Below are 22,060 nucleotides of genomic sequence, written 5' to 3'. Positions count from 1 at the left end.
ACTACACAAAGTTACCTTCTTTCATCTTCCTAACACAAATATCTTCCTTCTTTACAAAACAAAACGTAAAGCTTCAGAAAATATTTAAGTTTGCATCACAGGTATAACAGAAGATTTTTGTTTCCTCACTATAATATCTATCTATGCCTGGATCCCTTGCACATCAAATTGCTCTGTTACATGAGGAATGCTAATATTTATAACTGCTCACTCATATGGAGAGTCACTTAATGAGTATCTCACAGCAAAAAGGATTATAATCAGACACATGCATTGACATCTCACTTGTGTTTTTCTGCAAGAAGACAAACAGATTGAATGAGAAAGCAAGCTCAATTGCACTTGGAAATATGTTTAGTGCCAAAACCAAAAATAGGCCATTGTATCCCCACAATTGAACCTCACAACTGAACCTCACAATTGTGGGTGTTTGCTTAACCAAAACCTGAACTTTCATTAGAGATGTCAATTAATGAAAAGTAAATGCTCTACTGACTTTTGATTACAGGAGAGAAATTATCATTAAAAGTTATTCCTGCTTTAAGTTTAATCATTGGTAAAAACCAGTGGAACTAATTTTAGCTGAGCAAAGCAATGTTCTGAAAACTTTTGTAAAAAGGTGATTTTCAAAGTCCAATAAATGAACCTGAAATGCAAGGATGAGAATGACAATATCAATGCAAAAGATCTAGTGTATTCAGTATTTGAAACACATATGAATATTTGTATTTGTTCCAAGAACATGCCAACTATCTATCAGTACTGATTTTCTAAATCTGTTGCAACATTAAGAAGCAACAAGTAAACTTACCTATGTGCAACTAATGTGCAACCTTCTACAAAAAATTCAGTAGCAACTGTTTAATACAATCACAAAACACAAAACTGACAATGGAACTACTCATTTTCTAGTAACTTTGTGTATACATGAGAGCATCCTAATCGAAAAGAAGAAAAGAATCAGCATGTAGAAATAAAATGGAACTGTGAAGGATTTGTTAATTATATACTATAAACAGGAAGGGTTTGATGTGTGAAGTTACATATTAAAATATTTTAAATGTCTGATAATTGAAAAAATAACACTGCCAATTTTCAAGCAATAAAATTTAACAGCCCATGTAAGTAAGGCAAGAGGAAACTGTTGCCAATTTTTCTTTTTCCTTTTAACATGTCATTGTCTTCTTTTGAAGAAGTTCACAATGATCCTATGTTGACACCTTTAAGCAAAGAAATGTGACATTCCAGAAATACACAGAGCATCATCACATGCATTACAGATTACAAGAGAACATATACCAATAATGGGGAATAAAAAGCAAAGCAATCCCTTGGAGTTCTTCACACTTATTTGACAATTTTGACTTTTAAATCTTGCTGACGTTAATACTGCTGAATGTTTGGGCCAGAGGCAGAGGTGATACTCTTTAAAAAACAGGATAGTCAGATTAGGCTGCCCAATCTAAAAACACATCATCAAACATCTGGATTCTGACCTGTCATACTTTGTCACATGCTTATACGGAAAACTTATTTGTAAAATACTTTATAAAGGGTGTGATATGTAGTACTTACTATTTTCTAACTCTTTTACTTATTAAGACAAATCACATTTCTGCTATGCGACCTCTGAACAGGAATTTGGTCTTTACCTCCTTCAGTTTGACTTTAGGCCAGCTCTTCTTTTAGCTATTGTTTGCTCTTTGGCATAATAGTCTAATGGTTACCAGAGTCACCCTGGAAAGAGAAAACCTCCATCCACACATTCCTGCCTTCCACTGACCAGGGTGGAAGGCAAACCTGGATGAAGTCAAGCTGATTAGCTGTTAAACTAAGATTATAAAAGCAAATCAGGGAGCAAATATGACAAGAATACCGCTCCAGCACTAGAAGAGCTTTGACCCAACTCTCAAGTTTGCTTATATATTTTTCATTAAGGGCTCATTGATTAAGTGCATAGAGAACATTAAGCTGGGAGTCAAAAAGGAACTAACTTTGTTTTTGTCCTAAATACTTACTGCGGTTTCTAAATCAATTAATTGCGTATCCTCACCTGGTGCCAACGTTTGGCTGCATGCAAGCTACTCTGCTTTACTTAGAAACAAATATTCTACAGTCTTCTGAAAACTATTTCTTATTATATCCTAACAAAGAAGAACTGCCCCTTACACAGTCAATAGTATTGGTTGCTGCTGACATTTTAATCAGACTGTAGGGTTTTTGAGAGCAGATAATATCTTCATTTTTTCTGTTATGTATTCATTTCATTCCTGCATTTTATTAACAGCATTCCAGAACAGCTTCTGTTTTGGTTATCTTGTTTGATTTTTTTTTTTCCTCCCAACTCTTTTGTCACTCTCTCACTTCCATCTGTTTTGAAGAGTATGTATAAGCTTACTAAAATCTTTTAAAGTTTTGTGTTGGAATTGAAAAAAAAATGCAGTATCAAACACAGCTTTAAAATTGAAGTGGAATAAGCCTTGGAACCACCTCTAATCTCCCATCTCGTGTTCCTGTCATTAGCACACACAGGCACCCACACACACCCACCCACAAGCATGTGAGTGAATTTGCACAAGCTGACTTCGTCCCTCAGATTCTGAAGAGTGCCGAGATCAACCGGGAGGGAGGTAAACCTCTAACATGGATGAACATATTTTTTAAGGCTGAAATTGGATCTTGTATTCCCCCGTATTCCAAAATATTACAGTACACATGACACTTTGCACTCAAATCCTCACACCAATTACTGATAACATTCCTTAAGAGCTAGTATGTAAACCTGAAATGACACACCGAGGACAGTGGGCTTTAATTTCATCAGTACTAAATCAAAGCCAAACTTGGTACTCATTTCCATTTTTGCCCTGAGTGATGAAGTACTTCTTCAATGCTGATTTAATTTACAATTAGAGTTTTCCTAACTGCAATGGCTACACCCTATCTCACAAACCTCATTTTTAACCTCAATATGTGACATAATATGAAAACAGCTGACAAAAATAATTGACTGCTTTGTTATAAATAAGAATGCTTAAAATTATTTTTAAATGCCTCATAAATTGACATTAAGTCTACTTTATTTATTTCAGAGAAGTTCATTTTACTTCCATAGTAATATTTCATGATCTGAGTACTAAAAAAAAAAAAAGAAACCACACATTTTTCTCAGTTTTAACTGTCAATGAATTATCCTTCATTTCGAAGATATCAAGAAATCATGACTATTCATTTTCAATACAAAGCCTCTTACATTTCAGCTGTCATTTTCAAAAAATCATACTGAAAATAGTGTTTCTAAGCAGAGTTCAGTTGCAGTGTAATAAGTAATAATTTCATCAATTAGCAGTATTCAGCATCTACTGAGATTTCTCTCACTATTATTTTATTCATAGAGTCCTTTATGGAAGTAGCATACTGAAAAGATTCATTTATCCTTCAAGGTTTTTCATAAATGTGTCATACATCTTAGAAAACAATTGGTTATTATTCTCGCTCAATCTAAATAACTATAATAACTTCCAGGTGTAAAACCTCTTTTTATACTTCCAATCTTCCTTACTCATATCATGGGTCTACATTTTTAATAACCTATTCTAAAACTGCTACCTACTTTCACACACACGCTCTGGAGTTTTGCATGGATGCTAGACATGCCTGGATGGGAGGGTTATCAGCTTATTGTTAAGAGCAGAATAGAATTGGGTTTCACAGAATGTCCTTCACAACCAAGGCAAAACCAAGCATTTTATAATGAGCTAGATGCAGGGATAGATGCTAAGAGTGCGACAGCTGTAAAAGAAAATGCTGTGATTGTTAAATTCAGCTATAGCTTGCTTGCAGCGCCTGTTTTATTTCTCCTTCCCTCTAGATCCCTCCACATATTTATCAGTCCATTTTCCTCAGCCAGAAGGACATCTCCTGCCTCTGTCCCTTCATCTCTAGACTGCGAAGGGCACCCTTCAGAGCACAATATTATCATTCCTTAATCAACTAACAGAGGTGCGACTGGGCAGTATGAGGATCTCTCTCAAGGTTGGGTAGACAGCCCTGTGCAGAGCACACAGCACAACCAAACATCCCTGCCTCAGGAAACAGTAGCCCAAATTTCTGTGATGCATCTCCTATACAGCAACCTGTTTCATTCTCTCCAAGTTGGTAAAAAATTTTGATGACCAAAAAACCCTAGCCAGGACAGTTCATTACAACAGAAGAAGCTTCAAATTAAATAAAGCCTCTCAGAGCACAACTAACAAATTCACAACAAAGAACCAAGGAAAGTGTGTAGCAATATATTAATAAATAAACTCAGTACCACAACAACCCACATGAAAATGGCAGAGAGGCCAATCTCCATCATAAATATAAACCTAATGACATTCCTCATACGACTGCTACTTGAAAGAAGAGCATCATTAGGAAGAAAATATTAACTAACATCAAACTTTCAAAGCAGCTTTCAATTTTTCCACCTCATTTCTACATTCTCAAAGTGGCGTGCACAGGTATATCTATTTAAAAACCTGCATACACTGGCATGATATGTAAATCAGACAGTTTGGCTGCCTGGACACTTCTCCCTTTAATTACATATATAATTGTTTTTGAACCTGAAATTAAAATGTCAGAATGCACCGTGATTGCTTTTAACTAACGACTACCATCCCATCTAAATGGAGATGGAACACCTAGATATTTTTTTTATTAGCTTTCAAATGAAGTCACCAGCAAGCCTGTCTGCCTTCTCCCACTTGCACCATTGGTGTCAAGTTGAACTGGAAAGGCCAACCATTTCAATGAACTAAAATAAACGTAATTTTAAGGTCAAGTCACTTTAACACTTCAGGCAGCAAATGTCATACTGAAAAAAAAATTGAACCTTGGCTTAAGCAGAGATGAAAGGTTTGGCATTTCAAGGATTTCATTGTGTTTATCACTTTAAATTTACAAATAAAACACTGACATCACGTATTTTAATATTTATCATATAAAATAAAACACTGGAAACATCTTTAAAAATGAGATACTAAATCACTCCCATCACTCACAATGTGTGCTAATACACTGACATGTGAGGAATTAAAACACCTCATGGCTTTGACTAAGGCTTACCACTGTTTAATGCGGAACCTCACACAACATCACGAATACACTTGTGGGTTTGATACAGACATGCTAGCCATCCAGATGATGTAGTTCCAAGTGGAATGAACCCCTCTTCTGCTGTACGGCAGTTAGGGAAGGTCACGCAGTGATTTCCAAGCTGTCTCAGGTACAGGGTACATATCACAATTGCTTCACAGAAAGATTCTTGCATTCTTCCTTTTTTCCAGGAACACTGGATCCCTTTGGTGCAAATCTGTGCTGATGATTGTAATTGTACCACAACTTAACAGGGTAATAGCTTATGAATCAGATAATATTAAGAAAAAATTCCTATACATATCTTGATCTAAACACTCTCCAAATATACTTGCTTTGCCATTTCATCCTCACTGTGTCTTCTAATTTTTGTTGTTGCTGTTGCTTTTTTCTAATGATATTTACTAAAGAAACTTGCCCACTTGAATCTTACGGTCTTTGTCACTTTGTCATCTGCAACAATAAAAAAGATTTGGGTATTTCTTAGATTTGTAAGAGTCTATGAGCAGAAAAAAAGGAATTTAAAGTCCAACTTAAGACACAGTCTGAATCAACTGTTATTTCATAAAAGAATGCACCTGGCCAATTTGAAGGCAAAATGTTCCTATCTCTAAAAAGCATTATTATAAGAAAAACTGACAATTTAGTTCATTTTCTCTACTTGTCCAAGTACCAATTCGGTCTGGATATACCTGATTTTTTAAATATATTTATATTTTGAATTATGACATAGCATTTTAATTGAATATAGACCAAGAAGACAAAATGCCCACCAAGACCTGTGTAACAGATCTCTGTTGGGATCTTCTACAAACCGATACCCTTCACATGTGAAGACACCCAAGATTTATGCTGTGCTGATCTGCAAGAATTCTGCCTTTAGTATACAAATGACAGCAAATGAAAATGAAAAGACTTTGAATAGCATGCCCACACAAACGCCACCCTCTGAGCTTCTGATAAGACATTTATGGCCAAAGGTTTCCTAATCCCAAATGTTTGATTTCTTTGCCAGATCACATACTTGCTGAAGTCTCATATAAAGGCACAAATCCTGCTCTTCTCAAAGGTGACAGCACGGGCCAAGGAGCAGAGTGTGTAACACTGTACTGATGAAATAAAAAAAGGAATAGAAATCATATGCTAATAAGAGGAGGGAGGTTGCCAGGCAACCAGGGACGGAGAGAAAGCAGTTTTTGATTTGAACTCTGTGCTGTCAAAGGTTGGCGTAGCCAGAACAAACAGAATACATTCAATTCAGCTTGTCTGCAGCCACCAGGAATTTCAGCTTTTCTCAACCTATTAAGTAGAAGTGTGCTCCTGACCCAATGACAGCTATGTTTGTGTTCCTTGGGTCATTCTACTGGCACTGGCAAAATTCCATAAGATGGGATGGGCAGTAGATTTTTTTTAAAGTATCCATTTGAAAAGCAGTAGCATGTGCCTTTCGGTAGCACAAATTGCACCATGCATGTAGACTGGTTTGTAGTATGTTCAGCTGTTCAACCTTGGGTCCAAGCAAACCCCAGTTGATCAGATACAGCCACACCTCTCTCGGCCGCATGGAAAACTGTTAAGTTCTGCCCTGCTGCTAAAACCGTACCCCTTCAAACACCTCTCAGAAGACTGCCCTGCATCACCACCACTGCACTCTTGGCACATCTGACAGGCAAAATCCTGCCTTACAGATCTCAGCTTCCTATATCAACATGTAGTTTTAGTTTCTTACAAGATGTAACAGTAAGCAGAGGAAAGAATAAAATTCAAGTCCAGTCTACAATATAAAATCATCACGAAATCCATTTACGCAACAAAAAGGAAAATTAGTTTCAGTTCCTTCTTTTTTTCAGAGTTGTTTTCTGCAGCAACAACTGTTACTAAGTCCCACAATAGCCTGTGTTTCTCATAAGTCCCAGGCATGAGAAAAAGTGGGAGCAGAAGGTATTATTTTAAAGACTTCTTACAAAAAGAGTACAATTTTGAAAGTGTGGAAAAAACGAAAGTTGAATTCATGAGTAACATTAAAACTCAAAGCTAAAGCGACAATGAAAAGCACAAGAGTAATATTTTTTCCACAATATAATTATTTTGGAGAACTTGACTGAATGACAGTGCCACAATTTAGCAGACTATTGGCAGTGGAGGCAAGACCCTATATAATTCTTTGAGCATCAAGAGGATTTGAATATACAACATGAAAAGATAAAATGTTTCATACAGGAGATTTTCCTTCCTACTTGCCAGACCAGGTTTTAACTTGATGAGTAAATCATATTGTTCACTTCTCCAAGACAGACATGATAATTGTGGTCTATAATCTTCCACTAGGTCTTTGTAATCATGCTATAATTGCTGTTCCACTCAGCTAAGAGTTTACTACAATAAAACCACTAAAACAATTAAAGAGCTTGAGAAATTCATTAAACAAAAATAGCTAAACAGGAAGTTTTGTTTCCTCACTGATTGCTTGTCAAACGACCCTAGAAAGACACAGGCATCAATCTGGAACTGTCCTCTGATCATCACGGCAAGCTATAAAGCAATAACTTTAAAAAATCCTTCATATTAAAGCTTCATTATGGAACTTCAAACAATCAGCAACTATCTACAACAGAGGGAGACACTGTAATAATTGTGGCTTTTTAAAATAACAGTTTAGCCCAGATGAAAGAAAGCTAGCTTCAGCTATTTATTCGCATAACCTTTGTTTGACAGTTTTGCAAGCCATGCTGACTAGTAGGATTCCCTGCTATCTTGCTGGAGGCTTCCTGTGTTTTTACACTGTTCTTTATTTTTCAGTTCTCGCCTTGCTTCCCCCTTAGAGGACACCGGGCTTAGCTCTCAGACATAGCTTCCAGGCACTGCCTTAGCTGCCTGCAGTCTTTCACTGTTCTAGTCCATTTGTACTGGGAGAAGAATAAACCTGACAAGCAAAATTTGCTTACCTTGCTGTCATAGCCCATGTTTTGCAGTACCTGCTCCCCTACCAGGGAAAGAAGAACCATCACTGCTATCAAACCTGCTACTTTAAGCAGTATAGAAATTGCAGGCTCTTCCTTGAGGCTAAGGGGCACTTCCCAGGTGGTCCTTGCATGAAGCAGGGTGCACAGCGTAAGAAGCCCTGTTACCCCATCTACCCGACCCTGGAACCAGCTGCAGGTATGCTAATCGAACCCTTGGTGAGCTGCTCAAACAGGCTACAACCTCATTCCACATTTGTTAGCGGCCTTCAGAGAGCAGCCTTCAGGCAGCACTTGGGGTTTGTGTGGTTGCAGTTGTTTGGGTTTTTGTTTGGTTTGATTTATTGAGGTTTTTTGTTTGGGTTTGTTTTTTTTGTTTTGTTGTTTTGATTTGGGGTTTTTGTTTATTTTTAATAATAATAACATTTTTTTGAGAAGATCATATATTTTAATCACAACACTCCTAGTCTTCCATAATTTGGAAAGCAGACTTCCAGAACAAGATTATCTGTGTAATTTCTCCATCTTCTTCAGTTAAGCAAAAAGATTTCAGGGACAGGATGCCCAGAGCCTGAAGCTGCTGGCTAAGCCAACCAAGGGGGATGAGATTTCTCAGGGACAGTTTCCTGAATTTTTTCTTTTATTAAATAACTTGGAGAATTTGCTGCGATTTTAGCTACTTCTAGCACAGACTCTTGGCTCCTGTTTAACCAGAGACATCAGTATACTACCTTAACTACTTAAATAAATGATAAAGTAGTACTAAGACTCCAAAGGTCATATTTAATATTTCCACTATATGAACTATGTTGCGTAGGATGCTAACCATTGAGATAAGTTTAATGAAATAATTTGTTCAGTTTTTATACTGTAGCCAAGAAAGTGATCAAAACACTCAAGTTGTGCTGCCAGTGCTCATGTTGATAGATTGCTCCCCTCAACAACTAGTTTTATAAGAATATGTATCTACAATGATATAGACTTGGCTAACACGCACTTTCCCGACGTCAAAGAAAAAATCTGTTTTTATTGAAAACACAGAAAAAAAAGAGTTCCATGCAGGGAAAAAAGAATATCAACAAGAAACACAGAGAGCTGCAATTACACTACCAGTAATTATTAATACATTCATCTGTGAGACAAATCATACAGTGACTAAATTTATTCAAACAGATGGGGAAAGGCCAATACATTTGGTTAGAAGTAGAATGCCTTGGTTTCCTTGCTAACTTAAATGACTGCTGAAAATAAAAACACAGGAAGATACTGACCAAAGTTTATATTTTCAACCTGAGAGTAAAAGTAAACACTAGTTTGTTTCAATGGCCATCAGTTAGTCTTCTAAATCATGTACTGCTGTATACTACAACCAACACACAATCCTACAATAATATATTGTTCTTTGAATCTCAGTCAAACATATCTAGAAATACAAAACAATATAATCTCAGGAATATTTTGCATTAAAAAATTGAGGAAAGTACTCAAAAACCTGTACTGCCGAAATCAAACCTTTGTAATAGGAAAATGAACATCTGAAGAAAAATCCCAGACTGGCTGTTCTGAAAACACTGAGCTGGTAAAAGACAGTACTGATTTCACACCACAGTGCCTCCCTAACTTCCAAGAAGACTTCTACAATAGTTCATTTTTCCCATCCATTCCATGTTTCAGTTTTATTGGAGTATCTGTAAAAGTATTTCTCGACATTAGTCATGGGTTGAGCAGCAGCTCTGTTAGGAAATGGACTGGACACAAAAACTCAGTATAAGAACTGATGGTAAAGTTCAGTCACAGCTGACCTAGAGGTGTATTCAAGCTGCTGCTGTGCACATTTACGTATTATGGTTGGGCCCTCAATACACTGCAATAGCCTACGCTAAACCTAATATTCTAACCCAATATTTTAAACTTCAGGGCATATCAGCAAAAAGTTGTGCCAGGCTGGAACAAGATTGACAAACTACAAGTTGTTTTGTATTCACTTTGTTTTTACTAGACTCTCTCTAAGAGCTGACACCTACAGTCACGTGCAAGGTCCTGTGAGTGGTGGGGAAAGCTACCCTGAGTCCCAGCTGTGCCAGTTGGCTAACATCAGCTGGAGTCCACCACGTTACACTGCACCAGCCTCGGTCCCACTCCACCTCACCTCCGCCTTGTATCAGGCCATGACCAGATCCTAATTCCAAGCTCCCAGTCCAACCTTGCGGCAATGAATCTCACACAAAAAAGTCAAGTGCCACAGGTACCAGAAGCCACTTGTAGCAAGAGTGCTACTCCTGCCATCCTGCTCAGCACTCCCTGCAACTGTTTCACTCCCTGGAGACACGGTGTGGTACCAGTTCAGCTTGGTCCATAGCAGAACCATGAAGAGCTGAAGGCCCGCACATCTCCAGCACCGACAGACAGCTGCGGTCCATTGAGGCCAGGGCCGTGAGAGCTCGAGGCCCCGTGAGGCCGCCCAGAGCCTCCCTCGGGCCACGGCCCCGTGCAGCCCTGCCCCGCGGGAGCGCTGCCAGAGCCGGGCGGACACCTCACCGCAGGACACGAGGCTCGCCCAGACCCAACCCTCGACTCCACCGATGGGGAGGGACAGGAGGCGGCGAAAAGGGGAAACGCCGGGCACCGCCCCCTCACGCCCCTCGGCCGCCCGATGGCCCCGCTCACCGGGGTGCGGGAAGGGGACGCGGAGCCAGACCCGGAGCGGAGCGTCGGGCCGCCGCCCCCGCTGAAGCTGTCCAGGTGGCCAGCCCCTGGGGCCGGGACTGCCCGCGGCCAGCCCCGCGGCAGGGCAGCACGGCGGAGCGGGGTCCCGGACGCCGCTGGCGGGCAGCGGCAACAGCGGCGAGGCACTTCCTAGCGCAGCTAAACTTTGCTGGGCGTTCCCGGCCCGGGCGCCGCCGCTGGGCAGAGCCCCCTCCCCGCTAGCGACAGCCGTATGTCCCGGCAGGACGAGTCGGTACCTCAATGTCCACCGGGTCCCGGCTCAGCACACGAGCCATGGTGTCCGCACCGCCACCGCCTTCCCCCGGCTCCCCGCAGTCCCAGAGTGGAGCGGAACGGAGCGCGGGAGGAGGCGGAGCCGCCCGCCCGGACAGCAACGCCCAAGTGGGCGGGCGCCCCTCGCTCCGGGGCCCGGGCCGCCCCGCCGGGCAGAGACGCTCCGGGTCAGGGCGGCCAGCGGGGAGAGGGGCCGGTGCCCGCGGGACGGGAGCGCTCGCGGCGGGCGCCAGGGGTCACCAAGGGGAAGAGGACGCGGCTCGGCAGAAATTCTCCACGGGGTTCACGGCGCACCGCCCCCGCCGGGAAACGGCCGCTCAGCCGCAGGGCCGCGGCACCGCCGCTGCCCTAAGGACAGGTGCCCCGGGGCTCCGCCTCGGCCCCGGCAGGTACCGCAGCGCCCACCACAGCCTCCGCCACCGGCCTACCCCGTTCCCCTCGGCAGAAGGAGGAGCGGGGCCAGGGTCAAACCTCGGCATGGTTGTTTTTCCACTCCACGAAAATCCCACACAAGCAGCCTGCGTCAGGGCTGCAGCCGAAACACGGACGCGCTCAGGGACACAGCCTCTCTCCTGCCCAAAGGCGGAGAGGGAGGACCTTTCCCGGGGTCACACATGCACCTTCCTGGCTTAGGCTGGGCCCGAACCTTCAGTCTGCTCACTTTAGGGGCAGCGAGCCTCCCCTCTCACCCCCTCAGAGGAATGACCCCCCCAGAAGCCATCCTGCCACATGCGGCACCGGCTAACACAGCCTCTGTGCTTTGTTCAGTTTCTTTCCTCCCACAGAATAACAGACAATCACAAACATTGCTATTGTTTAATACCACAAACACAATATTTATGGTAGCACTGAAACAAACATTCCCGCTGCAACGTGCCTACAGAGAAGTTCTGCCTTCCCTCCTACTTTAAAAAACAGCAAAACCCTAAGTATTCCCCACGCTGGGGGGTGGGGGAACACACCGCCATAATATCCATTTCTAGACAGCACTTACCACTTTCAAGTAGCCATGTCTATAATCCTCCAAAATATGAGAGCTTTTCTCATCATATCACAACAATAGAGGAGTTTTAATGATGACTAGTCTTTGCTTTTCCTATTTTCATGCTAGGCAACTATTATTTGCCTTATAAAAAGCCTGGAAAAGTGTAAGTAGCTTCTGGACACTGATGACCCTTTGGGTGCAGTAGAGAATATGTTTGCTTTTTCTCTTCCTTTCATGTCTCCGGAGAGAATGCCTCTCACTGAATAGCATGGAATTTTTTCTTTGCATTGTAATTATTTTATTTCTTTCCATCTCTGTAAGTGAGCACTTTTGAGATGCCCAGTGGAGATTTTATTTCCCTTGTAAGATGCAGAGAAATAAGGTTGTGGCCTTTCGTGTCTCCAGTGAGAGCTGTGTTTTCTCAAGTCTCTGCTTCAGCACTATCACATAACAATTCTTGCTGATTACAATCACCCATGCAAAGCAGTTAAAGTGTTGGCAGGAAAATCAGAAGCAGGATCCCCTGCATTGCTAGTACTTATCTCTAACGAATCTGAGAGCCTGGTTCATTTCATTAATACTGACATTGCTGAGCAGCTCAGTGCTCCCTGGTGCTAGCTGGGGAGTCCTCTAGTCATGTTTGCTCCTGACCTACAGCAGTACATTGACTATACAAGTGCATTAGGTCCATAAGTCATTTTCACAATGATTATTTCCATGTATTTGAAATAATATACGGCTTTGTGTCCCACCATCTACATTTTGCATTCATTTGGTCTAAAGGAGCAGTTACATTAGAAGAGACTAGCAGCAGTCACTGGACTCCCTGGTTTCTTTCTGTCCCGCCAGGTTTTCAGCTGTTACAGATAAAACTCTTTTCAGGAATCTCCACTTCTTTTTGGAAAGTGTCATCACACATACTCTCTTTTGCTCTGCAGGTTATAAATCCTTTGTTACCCCATGTTACCTGCCCAGCCAAACAAACCTGATAATTGTAGGATTTTTGTACTATGAAACCAATAAATGGTAAACACCATCTAAAAGATACAGAATTTGGGTTTTCCTCTCCAAATGAAGCAGAACCTATTTTGCCGGTGAATACAAGTCAGAGAAAGGGATTCAGAGACCTAACCGTACCCTACCTTATCTCACAAATTGTATTTCTTGGTAAAGGGGGCTCCTCTTATTTCCCCTCTCACACATTTCTCCTGTGGATCAACTTACTGTCTGCAAACCATGGCAGCCAGCCAGGCTGTGTCAGCCTGCTGCAGTTGCCAGCTTTCCCATAGCCGTTTGGGAGGGCTGGTCTTCCATGGACCACCCTTCTGATCTCTGGATTCTCAACTGTGGCAAATAGTGCTCTTATCAGCACTAAGCATCTGTACAGCTGAGCTTCGTTTCAGGAAATAAATGAGCAGAAACAGGGAGGCATGCACAACATTCACCATAATACAAGTATTCCCACTTTTCTAAAGCAGAAGTTATAAGAAATTATAATAGGACAGGTGTTACACAGCCTAAATATAGTTTGGGGTTTTTTTCATGAAGTTCTAAGCCTCTGATTTTATTTTTTTTTCCTACCCCTCCAGCATGGTTTTGAAAGAAGCCGAAACAGAAGCGGTGCTGAAGACCTAACTTTCACTTCTGGCATGAAATGCAGTTGAGGCTTGGTTGAGTTATAGGCTTTTGAAAACTGTCATTAACCTTTAGGTTTTTGTGCTCCTCGGGTAAAACGTGCTCACATGCCAAAGAAATAATTGTACAATAACTTTCTCAGAAAACCTCCAGGCACCCGCTGCTGCCACACAGCAAGAGCCTGTGCCGGGATGGGCTGCCTGGCTGGAGGGCAGGGCAGAAGGCAGCGAGCAAGGCCATCTCTTTCAAATTCAAATGGTTGCAAGAACAAAACCTGCAATCTGAAACAAAGGATTCCTCCCCTCCAGCCATTACAGTGGTTAATCTGCGAGTTTAAAGGGTAAACTGTAAACTTTGAAAGTTCAGCATTCACATTCTGGCAGTAATGTATTAGGAAGCCCAGAGGTCTTGGTGTACTGCCGTATCATACAAGCAACTCTCCATTTTCTCCTCGAAACTGCCCCTGATTTATATCAGTTCAGGTAGTAGAAAGACAGGACACTCCAGACTTTAATTTGCTGTGCAGTTGTAACTTGGACCTGGTGGACCGTCTTTAATCATACGGTTTTTATTCCACGACCAGTTTCCTCACTCATTGCATATAATAAAGAGTGATGGTTACAGTCTCACAGCTAGCATTTCCCGACATCTGAATGCTTAATTAGCAATCCATATTGCTCGTTACACTTAAGCAAGTTCATCTGTCAAATTCAAGGGATTCAGGAAAGCCCGAAGTGAACCCAAGTTGCTCTTTTCCCTTCTTTGAGCACCTCACTATGACAGTGCACAGATTTACATTTCAGTTATTTGCTGCTGCTGCTCTCTCAGTTTGACTTGTCAGCTCCCAAGTGCAACAGTCTAAAAGGTGATATACCCGGTATGCAAAGGGTCCAAGAAAAGTGGGATTAGCAAGAAAATGCCATGAAGATGACAAGCTGCTTCTGAAGACTCCCAGCAGCCACTTAGATGTTAGTTTGATTTCTTCCCTTACACTAGTAGTCACAGTAGTAGTGCAGTAGTCACACAGTAGTGCAGACTTTCCCAGGACAAGACAAATAACTGTTAAAATTGAAAATAGACCCACTAATTCCAGTGCAGGATTTATCAAGTCTGAAGACTTCTGTGTTGCATATCTCCATTGTACTGGTTTTGAGGAAATAAGTGTATACACGTGAAAAAGTTGATGTGTGAGAGGGAGAGGTTTTACTGCACTGTTTCTGAAAGGTCCATAAGAGAAGAGCCACAGAGTAGGTATGCCATCCTTTGTCCTCCCTCATCCTAATCCAGTCCAGGGGGATTGGAGTTCAAGAGGTAGTTTGAGAAGTCTTCCTCTCACTGAGTCTCCAAAATAGCAGTGTTGATGGTGAAGGAAATAAGTTACAACTTTATGCATTTCTCTACCAATTTCAGGAAAACGCTCAACTTAAAACATTCACGTTAGCGAAGAAGTTTACCCTGTCTTTCTAATCTCTTTGTTTTACAATTGGATTTGAAGTGTTCTTCAGAAAGAGTAGCTACACGGTAGCTATAACGCAAGGCATGCCACAGTACAGGAGTACAGGTGTGCTTGAAATGTGAAATACACATAATTATAAATTCTGTTAGAAGGAGACTGACCATTACTCAGACATAGCCTTTGGGCATGGAGTTGTAAAGCACAAGTAGATGAATAAATAACATAAAATGGCCACCATGTGAGCTTTGATAAGTGTCCAAATGCATTTTAAACTAAAATGAACTGTTCTTTAGTGAGTCCACTAATTTATTCCAGCCATCTGTGGCAGTGTAAACAGAAGCTTGTCTCTGAAACTGCTTTATAATTTTTTAGATGTAGCAAGGACTACAAGTTTCATTATAATCATCTTGGGGAAAAATTAAGCAAAAAGAACCAACATATTTTCACACCATAAACATCTTTTGATAACCACTATCATGCAATTCAAAGAAATATTAACCAGAAAAACTTGTTTCTGGCATAGCATAATGTTTTCCTATTTAAATGCCACCAAATGTTTCTTTAGGATATTTTAGGGGATGTAAAAATCTGGCTATTTCTGCCCCCCTCCAGTCTCCAGTGATGACAACTGTAGAAAAATCTTGTATTTATTACTAAGCTTGAGAATTGCTAAATTCATGTTCTAGGTTTGCACTGGTCGGAGAGTCTTTTCCCTCTACGTGCCTCAAATTATTTTCAGGCTTTTAATGTGCTTCTCATGTTGCTGGCCCTTAGCTAGGTCAGGAAATCTGAGTATACACATTTATCACGAATCTTCTCTGGATGAAATCTATTATAGGTCTCAGATTAAGATGGGATTCTGGAGGATTGAACTTGGGGAAGAGGAGGCCAAAAATACTTCACAGGAAGAGTATGTTTGGCTTAATTTTAGAGATAATGAGGAGCCATTCAGTTATATCAGACCAAATTATCTTTTCAGGATAAAAAAGGGAATCCACTATAGAATTTGAAAATTTGAAATCACTTAGTTGCTTCTGCAATGTCTCATGGTTGTCGTGGTGGAAGGGGCGTCACATCCATCTCTTTCAGCCCGGAGTTTTAGAAACAAAGGGTGCTCCTTTCCAGACATACACACCTCTGGGATGAGAAGAGTGAAAAAGAGTTTTTGTTTTGAAGGATCAGACCATTTGTGCCAGGGCCCAGTACACTGTATTATTTGCATCTCCTACATTCCCTGTGGCAGCAAGTTTCTGACAAGTATGAAGTGCACCTTTCGAGTGAGGTCTGGTTTGGAGCCATTTCATCATGCAGCAGTGAAGTATGACAAAATGATACTGAGTTCACCCAACATTCCTGTGGATGTCAACCAGCTGGTATTTGTACAAACTGACCTTCCAGCCCTCCCTCCCTGTGCAGAGAAGGCTTCTAAGTCTCCAAGAAGTCAGACTGCTAAACTGTTGGAGAACAGGTTTACTACATACCTAACGTCTGCTAACAGCGTTTCTCCATTCAGGTGAATATTAGAGATGGTGAGTTACTGCCTAACTTACAATCACAGAAAATTAACTACTTTTGTGCTTGCAGTTTCAAAGGGAAGCATGCAGTGAAATCATAGGTAGATCAGACTCTAAAACAGACATCACAAATATGTTCACGGAACTATTGGTATTAATTCACCCCTTCAAACAACAGCAGGAGCATCAGCAGGAGATTTTTTTTTTTTTTTTAGTAGGGATTCCGTAGTTATGTTGCTTTCCAGAGATGCTGACACAGTACAAACTAGCCTCTTGAATTATTTACAAAATACTACTACTGCTTGCTATTGATCTCTATAGTTTCAGCACAACTGGTTTCAACTTTGATAGCTTTTCAAATGCCTCACAAAAGACATTTGACAAACAAAATGGCTACCATTTGCTTTTTTAACTTACTAGTTTGTAAATAAAAATACCATCAGCTTAGCACCCTTGAAACAAACCGTTGTTGTGTTTGAATTGTTCTTATTTAGTACTTCAAAAAGGAACAAAGAGGTTTCTGTTTACCTAAAAGAACTACAATAACCGGTAGTAACTAAATGTCCCTTTAAGTAATTGCAATTAGTCCTTTGTCTCCACAATACATCCAATCCTCTCATGGCTGAAATCCCAGCCATACCTGGTAATGGCCAATGATCGCCAACAGAAGGCTCACGCTGGGTTAGCACCCTTTTAACACCTTCAGCTGTACCTTGTGACCAAACAAAAAAAAAATCTGACAGTCATTACAGAATCTATTATTAAAGTACTATTGAGAGCACTACATAAGAAAAAACATAACAACTGATAGGAACTATATGCTAGCCCCATCACAGATCATCTTGGTAGGCAGGTATACCAGAGAAATCTTAGTTTTAACAGTAAAGGCAAAATGAGAATAAAGAGTTGCCTTTTCTGATTTTGTAACATGAACACTTTCCTTCTCCCTAGCATGCCTATAATGCATGATGTTCCCAGAGGACTGTCTGCTTGCTTGCTTAGATATGACAATTTACAAGTTACATTAGGTGTTTAGCTGTGTAAGAGCACATACTAGTTTTATAGTCACAGACATCTCCCTATGCTGTTATTATAGTACACAAAAGTTAAAGTTTTCTTTTTCATGTTAGTTAAATACATACTGGATTGCTATTAAAACAGTCAAGATTTTTCCCTCCACCAGTGCTCTATGTAAACACTAAAGAGGACTCTGCACATTGTTATCCCAACTCTGCGTGCCTGTGAGTTGCTTCCTATAGGGAGCTCCATTTACTTGCAAATTATCACACTTGTCTGTAACTTCACCAGTTGTAGCCATACACAGAGTGAAATGCGTTGCTCCTGTTACAAGATTTAAACAGAGTTAAAAGACTAACTTTTCTAAGATAGGCTACTGTCTTCTCCAGGTCTTTACAGTACTCAATGCAAAGGACCTCAACTATAACTTGGATTTTATAAAAGTGTTTGACAGCCATCAAGTTAACAGATAGGTAATTAGCTTCAATATTTTGTTTAAGACAAGCAATGAAATATTGCCAGAGAAAAACTGTTCTATGGTGCTTTACATTGCATAAATAATTGCTGTAATGTAACATCAGGCTTGGGCTGGAAATATGAAGTGAAAACGCCCAGTGGTCTCACCAGTACACCTTTGCTCTGTAGCTTCCAGAAAATAGGCCAAAAAGAAAATTTCTCTTTGCTACCTTGCTATAGAGCTGACTTTTACCCAGGATCTATATGTAAGGAGCCATTGAAGGAGAAATGTTGTTTTCGCCAGTGGGGATCTGAGGCCTGACCCCAGTGGGTGGGGACTGAGGGATATCTAGCTATCAGATCTTGAATGTAAAACAAGGGCTCTTTGCACTAATCTCGGAAAGCAAAACCAATGCCTGTGGTTAAAAATTAAGCTAGAGGAGGAGGTAAGAGAGCCAAGAAACCACACATTCAATGGAAATAAATAAGGAGAGGGTCATTAGAACTGGATTAGTGAAATAGGTAAACTGAGGCAGGCCATCTGGGAAGTGTCAGGTAGTCTGTAAACCCTGCAGTACCCAACTAATGGGGACAGGGGAGGGAATTTGCAGCTGGGATTTGAGGGGGATATAAGCAGCAGCTTTCTGTCCTGTTCTGTGTGCCTACCCTTAGGTAAACCACCCAGTCTTTCAAAATCATTAATAAAATATGCTTTGCTGAGACATCCTGCTTGAGTCTATTATGCTGGCAAGATGATCGTTTCTTATGCTATACATTGTACAGAAGAAACCTGATTTCCACTTACAGGTGTCAGATGTGGCTGTAGCCCCCACCTGTGGTATAAGACAAGGGATAAAGACCATCCACCATCTTGGTTGTTGACTGGAGAACTGATGCTCAGATAATACAAACAACTTGTGGTACATACGTATGTCCTTGCTAAGCTTCTAGGCTGGTCGTAAGCTAATCATCTGTCTTGGGCTGTTTTTGAGCAAACTGGTGAAGCCTATTTCACTACTTCAGAAATAGCTAACTTTACAATCAGCAACAATTATTGTCTTCTTGGTAAGGCTGAAATTAATAGGAGAAACTCATTCTTACCAGAGGTCCCTGCAAAATATGGGCAAGACATTAATTCACTGACACCCTAGCCTTAGGTAGCGAATTGTCAATAGCACAAACAGTCTGCATCATCATTTTCTTTCTAATTTAATCAAGGTCATATTAGATCAGTACATCAAATCAAGCAGAGTCAATTTGATAAAAAAAAAATCTGAGCTAAACCAGTCTCCTTCTGGAAATTAACCCTTTATCACAAACAAGATCTATCAATACAGACAATCTGATTTCCAATGAAAATGACTACTGCTACAGAGCACATACCATACTTCAAAAAACATATCCTCTCCCACCAACTAAAACAAGATTACACTGTCTAATCTCCTGCCTAAATTTGTACATTTTGTTCAGATTCAAAAAAATTAATCCCGCTTTTTTTTGTTTCCTCCAAAACTATTTAATCTACCTTTCTCTTCTTCTTTACCTATGATTAGCCCCATAATACCAGTCAGCCTTATGACAGCTTTTCTAGACAAGTATCTTGCATCCACAAGACATTTCTCTGTTCATCTATTGTTTTGTTTCTGTTGTTGTTGTTGTTTGGGGTTTGTTTTGGTTTGGGTTTTTGTTTGTTGGGGTTTTTTTAATCTATATTAAGTCTCACACAGGAAAACAACAGCTTTCATGGAATACTGAAATATATACCTAACAAAAATGTACTGTATTTCTGTATTATGCTGGGTGCTCTTCACTTCATACAGGGTTTGATTAAAAAAAAAAGATAATGGTGACTGTAAGGCTGTCCACTTCTTATGCAAAGGAGCAAACGAAAAGGTTTTGTATCTTCTTGCTGTCATTTTTCTTTGTTTGTTTGTTTTGTTGGGGTTTTTTGTTTGTTTTTTGTAGTTTTTTTGGTGGGTTTTTTTGTTTGTTGGTTTGGTTTCGTTTTTTTTTTTTTTTTTAAAGATTATACTCTGTGCAATAATCTATTGCTATGGCAACTTTCGGCTATGCTGCCTCCCCGCTTCCTGCAGAAGTGGACTCCAGCCACAACAGCCAGCTGGGAAAGTGTGATCTCCACCTGGCTGGTACTCATGGAAGGAGAGTGGGGTGTGGATAGAGTCCTTTTAGCCCACACAGCAAATTCCTGCTTCATACATTCCAAAATCTTGAAGAATTCCTCCCACGTGCCTCGTAACACCTACATCAATAGCTTCTATAGCCAAAACATTTTTTTTAAGCTTGTCAAATACTGACAATGAGATCATATATATATGTATACTTGTCATTTCACACTTACTGAAGAGAGAACCTGTATCACTGTCACTGGATATATTTGCTATAAACCTGAAAGAAACAGAATATAATAACATAGGATTTAAAAGGTCTTTTTAATTTTTATTCTTTTTCCTCAATCACAGAAGAAATTAATCATCATCATGTAAGTAAAGCTATTGTAAATACCAAAGTCAATAGAGCTATGACAATTAAGATTGACTAAGGCGCTCCCACACACACACAGCCAGACCTGCAGTCGAACCACGTTGTAACAGACTGGCTGGCCCATCTGTTTGTTACACTTGTTTGTTATTCTCCCATCATTTACTTAAACTGTCAGTTCTGTTTTTTGGTTATATGCTTTGCAACTACATACCAGCCATTTAAACATGATGAGCTCCCTCCACCCCCATTAAAGCCATGGTAACACAATTTGCCTTGAATCTGATTTTGCACTGCTTGGGTAATGTGACACTGAGCAAATACTACTCACTACAACGGTAGGTTGTGATCTCGCAAGGGACAAGCCTTAGTATCAGCAGAATGAATCTGGAAGGATGCAGAGTCAGACATAGCTGGCTTTGCTTCTTCCAGTAACACTTTTTAACTTAAAAGTCTGTACCTCAATCTCATACTGCTTCCACAGAACGAAATAAAGAAGGGACTAGTAGACTAGAAATATTTATGACTGAGTGTAAACTCAAAATGTTTTAAATAGAAACAATACACTTGAGATAACAACTGCTCTAAATTCTATGGAGACCTGTGAATTTTGGTAAGGGGCTTCGTAATTTTCTTGTGTTTGGTTTATTTTTATTTAATTTGTCTCGTCCTTTAGGGCTGAAATAAAGCACTCTCGATTAAAACAAAAATGCATAGTATCCCTCTGGCCAAAACATGGTTGGAGGAAAACATGATTTGCTGTTTAAAATTTCTACAAATTATGTAAGTCTGCCAACATCAGTATTTGGTGTTCTCTTTACTGAAGGTAATTATCTGTGATATCTGCTGTTTGCAAAACTCAGTGCCTGTTAATAAGTGAAGGCATTCATTGATGGAGCTTTGAGGGGTTAATTTTGCCCAGTCGTCTGTAATTAGCTGCAGCAAAGCTCTGTATCTTTCAATGAAGAAGCTTTTAGCCATCCCAAGTAAGGGGACAAATAGTTTCTCCTCAGATAAGAGAGCTGTTGCATATGGCAAAAGTCCACCAAGATGACCTGAGCCGTCTTTCTGGATGACTTTAGATAGCCCTTGACTACACAGTCAGTCAGGTCCCACCAGCTTCAAAGAGTGCTTAGAAGGATGTGCTGTATGAAAGGAGTTCAGAACAAGATCAAGAGCAGACATTTTTATAGCACAGATTGTTCTTGTTAAGTAAACACTGAAACTGTCAGTTAGAAGGAAAGGTGCATGTCTAAGCTTAAGAACAACCACAGTAAATTGAGTTTTTACACTCAAAATACAACTTTAGCCAACTATGTTGATACAAGCAACACATGCTCCTTACAGTGCTTTCTCAGAAAGCCTATGCAGCCAGGGCTGTGACCAGCAGGCCCAA

The 22,060-nt window shown here is 40.5% G+C and overlaps 1 protein-coding gene across 1 annotated transcript in view; it reads right to left on the bottom strand.

Annotated features, from left to right (window-relative positions):
* The window catches only part of DPYD (dihydropyrimidine dehydrogenase), a 340,194-nt gene extending 329,008 nt beyond the window's left edge, over positions 1-11,186 (bottom strand). The window contains exon 1 of the mRNA XM_065842651.2: positions 11,066-11,186. Within this exon, the coding sequence (XP_065698723.2) occupies positions 11,066-11,104 (39 nt within the window). The 5' untranslated portion in view covers positions 11,105-11,186. The remainder of the gene's footprint in view (positions 1-11,065) is intronic.
* Between the last annotated feature and the right edge of the window lie 10,874 nt (positions 11,187-22,060).

Source organism: Patagioenas fasciata, chromosome 6 (genome assembly GCF_037038585.1).
Source record: "Patagioenas fasciata isolate bPatFas1 chromosome 6, bPatFas1.hap1, whole genome shotgun sequence".
Taxonomy (NCBI): Eukaryota; Metazoa; Chordata; class Aves; order Columbiformes; family Columbidae; genus Patagioenas; species Patagioenas fasciata.
This window is presented reverse-complemented; position numbering and strand designations above follow the sequence as displayed.